The sequence below is a fragment of the Muscardinus avellanarius genome (assembly GCF_963383645.1).
Source record: "Muscardinus avellanarius genome assembly, chromosome: 7".
NCBI lineage: Eukaryota > Metazoa > Chordata > Mammalia > Rodentia > Gliridae > Muscardinus > Muscardinus avellanarius.
The window spans coordinates 26,389,570-26,401,136 of NC_137793.1; the positions used below are offsets into that span (position 1 = coordinate 26,389,570).

Here is an 11,567-nt window from a genome sequence, read left to right on the forward strand (position 1 = left end):
TGTCCCACTGTGTCACTGAGGACCTGCTGATTGGCTTCTGAGCCCTGGGAGGCTCTCATATGTGGGTCACTTTGCCTGTGTCTTTGTGGGTGTGAGAGAGGGCAACTCTGATTCCACCATCTTGGTGAGACCACTCTCTTTATTTGTCTTTGAAGCAAAGGCATATCCAATCCAAAACAAAACTGATCTAAATTAAGTAGCTTCAGTGACTCCTTTATTCACTCAGTTTTATTACAATCAATAACTATAAAATTACATAAATTTACATGGCTATAAAACTACTTATTAAAATATTTTATTGGTATTGGTACATTTGGAGTTGGTTTTCAATTTTTGAAACAGTCCTTTCAACATGAAACATCATTCATGTTAAAAGTATATAAAGTCATTAGAATTGATCTTTTTATGAAATTGTTCAATTTCAACATAAATTTGCATTTGTTAGGCAAGATCACCAATATGGTGTTTTCTCTCTCTTTGATGTTACAATTTAGCTCATGTGTGCTGTGTAATATCACTGAGAAAACATTGCCTATCATCTGTCATGACAAAAACTAATCACAGTTAGTTGAAATTCTCTGATAGATGCAAAATATTAGAAAGTATTTAGAGCCGGGCATGGTGGTGCACGTTTGTAATCCCAGCATTTGGGAGGCTGAGACAGGAGGATCCCAGTTCGCACACAGCCTCAGCTACTTTGTGAGGGCCTTTGCAACTCAGTGAGACCCTGTTGCAAAATAAAGAATAAAACATAGGGCTAGGGGTGTGGCTCAGTGGTAGAATGCCCCTGGGTTCCATCCCCAGTACCACACACACACACACACACACACACACACACACACACACACAATATTTAGGCCAAGACTTTATGAATTGACATTTCTTTACAAAATTGGAAGTCCTCTGAGAAAACACATACTTATTAACTCAGTATTATATTGCATGACTCAACAAAAGCTAAATAATACTTGCAAGTTTTCAAATTTTGTATGGGTTAATATTTGATGTCATTAGAAACTGTTCCACATGCAACTGTCGGTTGGCTGACTTGAAGGTCTTTCAATACATGTTAATTAAAGCTTTTGGCTTTGTCCTCACACCTTGACTGTTTTTTTTTTTAAACAAAGCTGATAATTAGAATTATCTGGGCAAGGTGAGGGGATTAACACAAAACAAAAGCAAAAATGGGAATGGGGCACAAGCTTAACTGAGACCTCTGATAAGAGTGCCTGGGCATTCATGGGTGAGAACCAGAGGGGCCCCACTGTCAGGCTACCTCTGCATGACCAAGGGGAGCTGCTTTCTGTCACAGGCCTGTGCTCACAGGGAGCTGACTGCATTCAGAGCGGAGCCTTCCCTCAGACACAGGAGACTCCAGCCAGGCCACAGCTTTACTCAAACATTCCTGTCCCGCTCCCCCTACAGCCTCAGCAACTGCACCTTAGCCTCTGCCAGATTCCCCATTTCCACATCCCTAATTATTCCCCACTATGTAGTGCAGACCTCCTCCTCCTTTATCTAAAACCTTAACCTTTCCCTAACCAAATGCACTATCTACCACTTCTACCCTAAGTCCAAACATACCACCTTGGGCTCCTTGGGCAGAGCCAACTGTTGCTTTTCATGCTTCTGAAGTTGGTTTCTAAGCACTCTATTTGCAATGCCCTCATTCTCTAAATACTTGTAAACTTAACAGTGAGGACCTGACTTTGGCTTTGATATACTTTGTGTGAGGCTGAGTACACAATGAGTAAGCTCTGCTGAATGAGTAAATAAATGGAAAACTGCATACTCCCACAGAGAAATTAACAGTCACAGAAGATTATATAAACAAATAATGTGAATTTAATTCATAAATGGAAGTGGCTGGCTCTTGCAGAAGCTCAGTGAAGCAGCTTCCCCAAAAAGAGAACAAAGAAGATGGGAGCTGGGGGTCTGACTCTGGCCCCATTTCTGAGAGGTGATTTGCAACTTTTACTCTTGTTGACAACTGGTAAACCCATATAAGTAGTTACCACCTCTGAGCACAGATCTGCTTGTATGCATTTCTTAATTTCAATGGGTATGTTGGTAAAACCTGCAAGAAACCATACATAAGATTTCACTCTTCTCCTCCTTGACACTCCTCTCCGCCTCCCCCTTTCTCACACAGTCTGGTCTGGAGCAGGATAAAGTGAGCAGCACTCCTGTGTGGCTCACCAACACTGCCTGCCCTCTCTAGCAGAGGCAAGGGGCTGGGGAAGTTTCCTCCAAATCCTGAAATCTCTCATGACCCATGTCAAATATTGGTACAGCTATCCCAGCCCACAACACAACTCTGGGATCTAACGTATTCCTCCATAGACAGACATTTTTAATCAACGATAGTTAGGAAGTACTGATGTTCTGTTGGGAACATCCTGTGTACCACTGATACTCAGGCAGTCAGTGCACCTGTGTTTCAATTTTGTACGCTCCTTTTGATTTTAAGAACATAGATCTTCCGGGCGAGGTGGCGCACGCTTGTAATCCCAGCATTCGGGAGGATGAGACCAGAGGATCACGGTTCGTGAACAGCCTCAGCTAGTTAATGAGGCCCTCTGCAACTTGGTGAGACCCGGGTTCAAAATAAAGAATAAAAAATAAGGCAGGGGGTATAGCTCGGAGGTCAAATGCCCCGGGGTTCCATCCCCAGACCAGCAAAAAAAATAAAAAGAAAAAAAAAAGAAAAAAAGAACATAGATCTAAATACTCTTTTACTCTTGGTTTGTCTATTAATAGTAATTGCCAAAAATAAGCACCAATTGGGTTTTGTCCTCTGCCTTTCCAAGTACCTTCAGAAAATTCTTTTACAAGGCAGACACTTGCTCTTGAAGAGTTCCCTTAGCCACCTCTTATTTCAGCTGCAATATAGTCATTGCTATTTTAAAGCAAGGAATCTCTGCTACGAAAATTACAGGAAGTAGAAACAAACTTCAAGAGATGTGGCCAGCTCTGCCAGGAGTCATGATGACCTCACTCTAGAGTGCATGAGGAAGCAGCGGGGAGGGTCCACTCCCCAGTCAGTAGGAGGGAGAAACAGTAGAGAAGACTCTGGAAACAATCCAGCTTTCATGGAATTAGCCCCTGCTCTTCATGTTAAATCACACCATCTCTCCTAGTTAATTTCTAATTTACAGCTTCAATTAAGTTAGAATTTTACATTAGATTCTTTAAAAGGAATCATACTTTTTTGTGTGTGTGTGTGGTACTGGGGTTCCTGGAAGCCCTCTACCTCCGGGCTACACTCCCAGACACCTATTTTTATATTTTTATTTGGAAACAGGGTCTCTTAAGCCAGTGCTGCTGGCTTCGAACTTGTCTCCGCCTCCCAAGCACGGGGATTACAAGTGTATGCCACCACGCCCGGCTTACTGAATCACACTTTGTGACTCTTCAGAAAAAGTTTTAGTCATTGCATCTATCCAGAGTTTTTAACTTTAAAAATTATAAAGAGAGCTATTCCCTACAAATCATCCTGTGTTTATTTATTTATGTTGGTGATACTGGGGTTCCTGAAAACCCTTCTACCTCCAGGCTACACTCCCAGACCTATTTTTATACTTTTAATTTGGAAACAGGGTCTCTTAAGCCAGTGCAGCTGGCTTCGAATCTGCGCCATCCTCCTGTCTCCACCTCCCAAGCACGGGGATTACAAGCGTGTACCACCACGCCCGGCCACCCTGTGTTTAAAAAGACCAAGCAAGTCGGGTGTGGTGGTACAGGCTTATAATCCCAGCATTTGGGAGGCTGAAACAGGAGGATCATGGTTTCCGGACAGCCTCAGCAACTACACAGTGAGGCCCTTTGCAACTCAGTGAGACCCTGTTTCAAAATAAAGAATAAAATTTTGGGCTGAGGGTGTAACTTGGAGGTAGAATGCCCCTGGGTACCATCCCTAGTACCAAAAACAAAAAACAAAACAAAAAATAAATAAATAAAAAGACCAAGCAATGGGACAAAAGTTCATCAGTGCACTGACCCCTGAAGCTTCCAGTAAATGCATGTGTAAGTTCATTGATGAATGAATGGGAGAGAGCCAAGTTGCACCCTCATTTCTAAGAGGTTTAGACAAGAGCAGATTTATCCTTAACCCTATCCTTGAAAGACATGCTGTACAAGCTTGTGGGAGAATGCCACTCAGTCTGTGTCTAGAGAACAAACAGTATATCTTTGAAAAGTACCTGTGTTTACAATGCCAGAGAATTCAAAGCACTCTGTTCTATCTGCGGCACACCATTTGAGTTCTGAATAACATGGTCTTCCCCTCACAGCAAAGCATGTTGGGCACTTGAAACCACTGGAACTGAATTCATCAATGTCCTTCTCCTCTAGGTCAATCATTTTAATCTCCCAGGGAACTGTTAAGAAAAACAGCACAGACACTGACTGGCTATCTGTCACTGTCAGGAGAATGTACCCATGCTCTGAGAACAGCCTCTGGGATTAGCTCCATCCCACTGGCCCTCCTACTCCTGGATCTGCGTGATGCTCTTCACAGTAAATGGGAAGGCCAACTGGGGAGACAAGATGGCTGGGGACCAGGACTGAGGTTTCTCGGTGCTTATTCCCTGGCATGGAACTCTGAAGACTGAAAACAACAGGACTTTTAGGTTTTTCTGGAGGTATATGTGTCCAGGTAAGAGGATAAGGGAAAAATTATATATGTATAACATATTTATATTATGTATTAATATATAGTTATATAGTAATATATATTTATAATGCATATGATCTCCACCTACCTATCCAAACACACTGTACACACATTTTTTTAATATACTAGAGATTGAACATAGGACCCTACACACGCTAGGCAAGACCTATACAACTGAGCTACATCCCTACCCCTTTTTAAGACAGGGACTTGCTAAGTCGCCAAGACTGGCTTTGAATGTGTACTCCTTTTGCTTTGGACTCCTGTGTAGCCGGAATTACAGGTGTGCAACATTGCACATAGCTAATGGGAAATATTTTAACTTTTTATTTTGGTTTAATGGCTGGGAGCAATTCCTTGCCTGAAGATAGGCAGAGGCAAAGTCAAGACACACTCGATGATTCACCAGGTACTTTGATCCTTAGAGGTACAGGGCTAACCTGGCCTGCTTTCCTGAGCATCTTATTTGATGAAGCCCATTACAAAGTAATTAAAAATAGAGACAAATTAACTTTAAAATGTAAAAATTTAAAAATAAAAGAAAATAACATAAAAAGAATGCTGATCATTTTAAGAGACTTTTAAACTTGCAAATTCTTAGGAATACGTCTCATATCCCCCTTTCTCTCTTTCTAAACATTTTCATATGCCACTTTGTTCTGAAGCTACTCTAATGTGTCTACCAGATCAATGCACGCTTGTAATCCCAGTACTTAGGAGGCTGAGACAGGAGGATCACAGGTTAATGGCCAGACTCATCTACTTAGTGAGGCACTCCACAACTTAGTGAGAGAGACCTCATTCAAAATACAGAATAAAAAATAGGGCTGAGCGTGTAGTTTGGAGGTAAAAGGCCCCTGGGTTCCATTTCAGTACTGCAAAAAAATTAATAATAAATATAATTAAATTTAGTCATGCTGGTCTCACTTCACATGCTCCCTACCACACAAGGCTGGTGGCCTCTGCACACTTTGGTCATTGCAGAATGTGATAATGAATGAAAACGAAAACTACAGTGAAGGATGGTAGTTATTTTCGTCTACTTCTGCTGGGTACATTAGTCTCGCTTCTTTTTAAGGGAAGTTTGGTAACAGAATCAAAATTTAGATTGCACAAACTCTCCAATCTAGTAATTTCTTAGTATTTTCCTATATATATAATTATACTCATATGAGATAATTCACTGCAGCATTTTCTGTGATCGGAAATTATTAGATTCTGGCATATTCATGAAATAGAGGTAAACAGCTATAGACAGAATATGGCACTTTACATGCACAGATATGAAAAGCTCTTCAAGATATGTGTTTAAGGGGAAGAAAAAGCTAAGAAGTAGAAACACTGGATATGAAATTCTGCCACTGGAAGAAAGAATACATTTGACATGTCTGTAAATATTTAACATCTCTAGAGTAGCACACACAATAAAAAGGGATAGCTGTGACTTCCCAGGAGCTGAGCTGGGGGCTGAAAGGTGCTTTTTTCCCAGGGACATCTATTATTTATCTTAAAAGCTATGTTTATTTAAAAAAATAAAATGAGAGAAGATATAAAAGAGGGTGTTCTAAAATTTTCTTTTGTTCTTGAAAAAGAAAGACACATTACATTCTGCAAATAAAAATTTCACTGAGGCTGGCTTTGGGCATTGGCGGAGGCAAGTTATGATAGAGTGGGAAAGATAAGACATGAAGAAGGGAGAACCTAAAGGTTGAAAGCTCTGAGATAAATGTTCACATTTTTTTAATCTAAGGCTTTCCCTCAAAATAAATAAAATAAATGATTTTCTGTAATCTTTTCTTAGAAATCAGGAGTAAAGAAATCAATAAGAAGTTGAAATTTCATGTAAAATTACGCTGGTCTTTCTTATCCAAAATCCTAAGCTGGCTCATCAATTCTTACTGAGTGATAAGTGTTTTTCCACTATGATGTTGTGTACAGGGCAAAGGGAAGAAGGGAGTGGAGGGTGAGTCTATTTCCAGTCGCTGTCCCTTTACCTGCCAAAAGAAAGATGAGCATTTAAGGGACCGAGGAGAAAAGGAAAAATGTAAGGGGATGGGGAAAAACAGTCGAGGCCCCTGAACACTGAATCAGTGGATTAACTGAGTGATGGGGGACGTTGGCTCGAGAGAACTTCACAAGACTGCGGGAAGTAAATATTAAAATGATTATACAGCAGCCACGGGAAGATCCTGCCCCATAAACTGAACCCAGAACATCCTGCGTCTGGTTAACTACCAAGGGTAGTCAGAAGACATTCACACAGAACACCATGACTGACCCTCAGGGAACTCAGGGAAGAAGTATAATTGCTCGAACGAAATTCAGTGATAACCAAATTTATCTCCTCCTTCCCTCCCCCAACTTGAAATAACTTCTGGAGAAAGTAAAAAGCTTTTTTTTTTTTTTTTTTTTTTTTTTACGGAGAGCTTCATAAATGCCAGACATGGTGCCAGCCTCTTACTAGTTCAAATACTCCTCATAACTCCAAGGCAGGAACCAATTGCCCTCCTTCTATAAAAAGGGTATGGAGGCACCGGTGGACTGAGCTGGTGCCTGCAGCCTGGCAATCTTCATGTGGCTTAACCTGAAAGTCCAAGCACTATGTTCCTAGCACTCGGTCTACTGATCTGAGGCAGAAACCATGTCTGGGTGAACACTAAAGGTGATACCTGAAGGGATAATACGGGGGAATATAGGAACTGATGCGTGCATTAACGTGGGGAATTGGGAAGGGATGCAGGCAGAAACATGGGCACAAGATGGGAATCCTGGAGGGGATGTGGGTATGCAGGAAGGAAGGCGGAAATGAAGGAATGGGATCTGGAAGGGATTCAGGTAGAAATGTGGGGCTCAAGGTGAGCATTCTGGAAGGGATGTGGGAATGTAGGGGGCATGCAGAATGAAGGGTAGAAATCCAGGAATGCAAGCTGGAGGCGGGTGGAGGACACAGAGGGGACTCGGGAATGCTGTCAGGAATCAGGGAATGCAGGAGGCTTCAGAAACACTCACCTGTGAAGCAGAGCATGAAAGCAAAGGCACAGGCCAGAAGGAGGCTGCTGGAGGTTGCAGGGTACATGGCTGGGCTGCGGGGGTCTCCGGCTGCGGAAGAGAGGATGGGTGGGTCAAAGCCACAGGGATGAGCCCATGGCTCACCCTCCCACCTTCCCCAGCCGGAGTTCTCTGGGCAGCGCGGCCACGTGGTCTCTAAATGCATGGGGCAGGAATCTGCCCAGATGGTAGGCCGCGGGGACGTTTAGCCCCACTCCCCTCCACAGGCACAGCAGGGAGGCAACAGCCAGAGGTGAGCCTTTGGGGGGCGAAGGTCGAGAGCTCCTACCTGGAGGCGAAACCGTGCACAGCACACCAGGTAGGCCGGAGAGCACTGCGCAGGCGTGGGACGAACCTCCGATGTCTGGGCAGCCCTCAATGGTCCGTCTTCTCGGTCTTCCCGCCTTCTTAGAATCTTTGGCCAATGAGAGTATGGCACACATTGGCCCACGTGACCAGGAAAATGGCGGGCTGTGTCTACTCTCGGGAGGTTTTTTTTTTTTTTTTTTTTTTGGTGGTACTGGGGATGGAACCTTTCTACCTCCGGGCTACACTCCCAGACCAAGTTTTTATATTTTATTTGGAAACAGGGTCTCTTAAGCCAGCCCGGCTGGCTTCAAACCTGCACAATCCTCCTGTCTTCGCCTCCCAAGCGCGGGGATTACAAGCGTGCGCCACCACGCCCAGCCACTCTCGAGAGTTTGGAGAACCCTGGATCTGGAGTGTGAGCTCCCCAACATTAGAGAGAGTCTTGGGGCTGACCCTCAGCACTGCTCTCGGAGAAGGTGGCTATGTACCACCGTTTCCCACCCTCCTCCACAGCCTGCCTCTTGGCAGTCAGTGTGTTCTGAGCAGCCCTGGCCCCTCACGAGGTGGCCTACCACCCCCTTTCCCAAGACTGTCTCCTCGGGAGGAGAGGGGCCTGCTCCACGTTAATGATCCATGGACCCAGTGCTGGGCCCTGACATGAATGCATTGTCATCCTCTGAGGAATGAATGAAGGACCCTGCCAATATGCACGAATCCTCCTGTGCCCCAACCCAGTCTTCAGGCCTTGCTTTTCCAGCAGCTGCAAAAACCCTGCTCATTTTGGAAGCAACTTAGTAATCAGTGGAGGAATGCATAAAACTGTGTATAGATCAGCTTTAAAAAAGAAGGAAGTCCTGTTTATTTATAACATGGGTCGACTGAGATCATTATGCTAAGGAAAATAAGCAAGTCATGAAAGAACAAGACTGCATGATTCCCTTACATCTAAAATAACCAAACTAGCCAGGCATGGTGGCACTCCCTTGTAATCTCAGTACTTGGGAAACTGAGACAGGAGGATGGCACAGGTTCAAAGCCAGCCTCAGCTACTTAGTGAGGCTCTCAGCAACTTAGTGAGACACTGTTCCCAAATAAAATATAAAATAGGTCTGGGAGTGTAGCCTGGAGGTAGAAAGCCCTTGGGTTCCATCTCCAGTACCATAAAACAAAACAAAACAAAGCAAAACAAAACAAAAAGATAGAACTATTGGGAAGGAATGGGGGGAACAGAAATTGTTCAATGGGTACTGAGTTTGTTTTGCAAAATAAAAACCTTCTAGAGATCTGTTGTACATTAATGAGCTTATAGTTAACACTTCTGTATTTGTACACTTAAAAAATGATAAATGTTGCTGTACCAGTATTGGGAATGGCCTAGGAAGATTTGAGAAAGCTCTGATTATTAATATATTTCAAAAATGGGTGAGGGGAAAATCTGTGCAAGGACTTGGTTTCTGCCTAAAAGCAGGCAACTATTCCAATGTAAATTAACCGAGCTAAAAGCAATTAACTAGTCAATAGGAGAGGAGAACTAGACCTGTCTCTAAAGACAGATCTTAGTTGAGGAGAACTAGGCCTTTATCTAAAGACAGATCTTAAGAGAGGAGAACTAGGCCTTTATCTAAAGACAGCTCTACATGATGATCTAGGGAGGATGGAGTAGGGTTTGACCTTGCCCTTCATGAGAGAAGACACCTTGCCACACCTTACTGGGGGAGGTACCTTACAGGGTTAAGGGGAGGTACCTTACAGGGACGTTCACTACGTCAGAATCATGTAAACAAGATGGAGGTCATGGATATAAAAGACCAATCCACATGTGATCCCTTTGGTGTATTCATTTCGAGTTACCCCCCACCCCCATGCCATTTTGGCATGGGGCTGTATTTCTGTTTTCTGTATTTCTATCTGTTGGGATCTGCTCAAACTGCCTGACAGAACTTCTGATGAATTAGCTACATGTAGCGCCAAGTGCATTGATGTCTGCACAACCGCCTGACAGAACTTCCAATGAATCAGCTACATGTAGCATCTAACGCAGGTCTGCACAACCGCCTGAACTTCCGATGAATGAATCTGCAACATGTAGCGCCAAATGGATATGGAGGGCGTAACTACTCTCCTTGCCCCTGCTAGCCCAATTTGGTAATGTTGAGCCTTATTGGCTCAAATAATGCTTCCGTGCTCGTGAACCCCTCGTGCATTGGATAATGATTGGCTGCAAGTTATGTGCTTTACACATGCAAGGGTGACCTTTAGCTTGATAGGTTAGAATAGTTTCTGGTTGGAAATCCTCCTTGCAGTTTTTTGCTTTAAATTGGGTTGCCTAAGACAAATAAAAGAGATCCTGCTTGACATGTCTCCCGGCTCTGTGTGGTTTTGTTCAGGGCCGTTGGCACTCATTTTTCTTCTCAGCCCCACCGCTGACTGGCTGGACCCATCAGTCTGGTGCCCTGTGTGAGGCTCCACCACTTCTTGCTCTGAAAGAAGCGCTGACAGGTAATCAGTCTGCGGGTGAGTGTCCCTCCATAAATTATGGGGAAGTCCAGTTCTAAATCTGACCCTGCCCTAGAATCCCTTCAACTCTTTCTCAGGAGCCAAGGACTTAATCTTACTGATAACCAAACCACCCAGGCCTGGGGGTACCTTTTAAAAACTGCCCCATGGCTCCCCGAAAGTAATCTTTATGTTTGGGATACCTAGGATCGAGTTCAGGGGCTAGTTAGGCTAGCCCAGACAGAGCAAGGGGAGATCTCCCCCCGGGGGTTTTCCCCACCATCTCCGCACTTAAAAGTTGTTTTCCCTCGCGACCCCCAAAAAACCTTGCTGACTGTGGCCCCAAGCCAGTGGAAAAAGGGGCCGCTGAGCATACAACCTCCTTCGGTCCCAAAGCCCCTAAGAAACCTCCCAATCCCTCCGATCTCTTTGGGGACACTAAGGGCTCCCCACAACTCCTTTCCCTGGCCAATTCCTTCTCCATACCCTCTGATCCGCCGCTATATGCGGGTGAACCGGGAGCCGGAGGAACTGCGGGCTTCTCTCCTGTCAATGTCAACCTGGGAGAAAACCGCCCTGCAGCCTGGTACCTAAAAGAACTTAAAGAGGCTGTAGCAGAAGACGGGGCTAACTCACCTTGGGCAGACACCCTTACAGAAAGATTAGCCCACCAGGTGCTTGTCCTGAGCAACTGGAGAGACCTCACTAAGGCTGTGCTCCCTGGGACTCTTTTTCTTAAGTGGACAGCGTATTTTCAGAAAAAGTGTAAAATCCAGGGTAAACAAAATCAAGCTGCTCAGCCTGTTATACCTCTAAATTATGGCATGCTCTCTGATACAGGCGATCAATTCACCACTGGCCTCCAAAAGGTGGCCTTACCCTCCCCCTACCAAGACCAGGTATGGACAGCCGCTTTGACAGCGCGGAGGAAATTAGATAAAGGGCCTACTGAAGCCCCTATCGCTGGGATAACCCCAAAAGAAAAAAATACAAAAGTCAATTAATGAGGCATCCTTAAGGCGATTTAATCCCACGCTGC

General features: G+C 44.2%; 1 protein-coding gene across 1 annotated transcript; it reads right to left on the minus strand.

Annotated features, from left to right (window-relative positions):
* Positions 1–1,883: 1,883 nt before the first annotated feature.
* Positions 1,884–7,751, minus strand: LOC308265010 (uncharacterized protein; the record flags this gene model as incomplete). Its single annotated transcript, XM_080698641.1, has 3 exons — positions 1,884–2,077; positions 4,203–4,379; positions 7,685–7,751. The coding sequence occupies 3 exons, from the start codon at positions 7,749–7,751 to the stop codon at positions 1,884–1,886; spliced, it is 438 nt and encodes a 145-aa protein (XP_080554767.1).
* Positions 7,752–11,567: the final 3,816 nt, after the last annotated feature.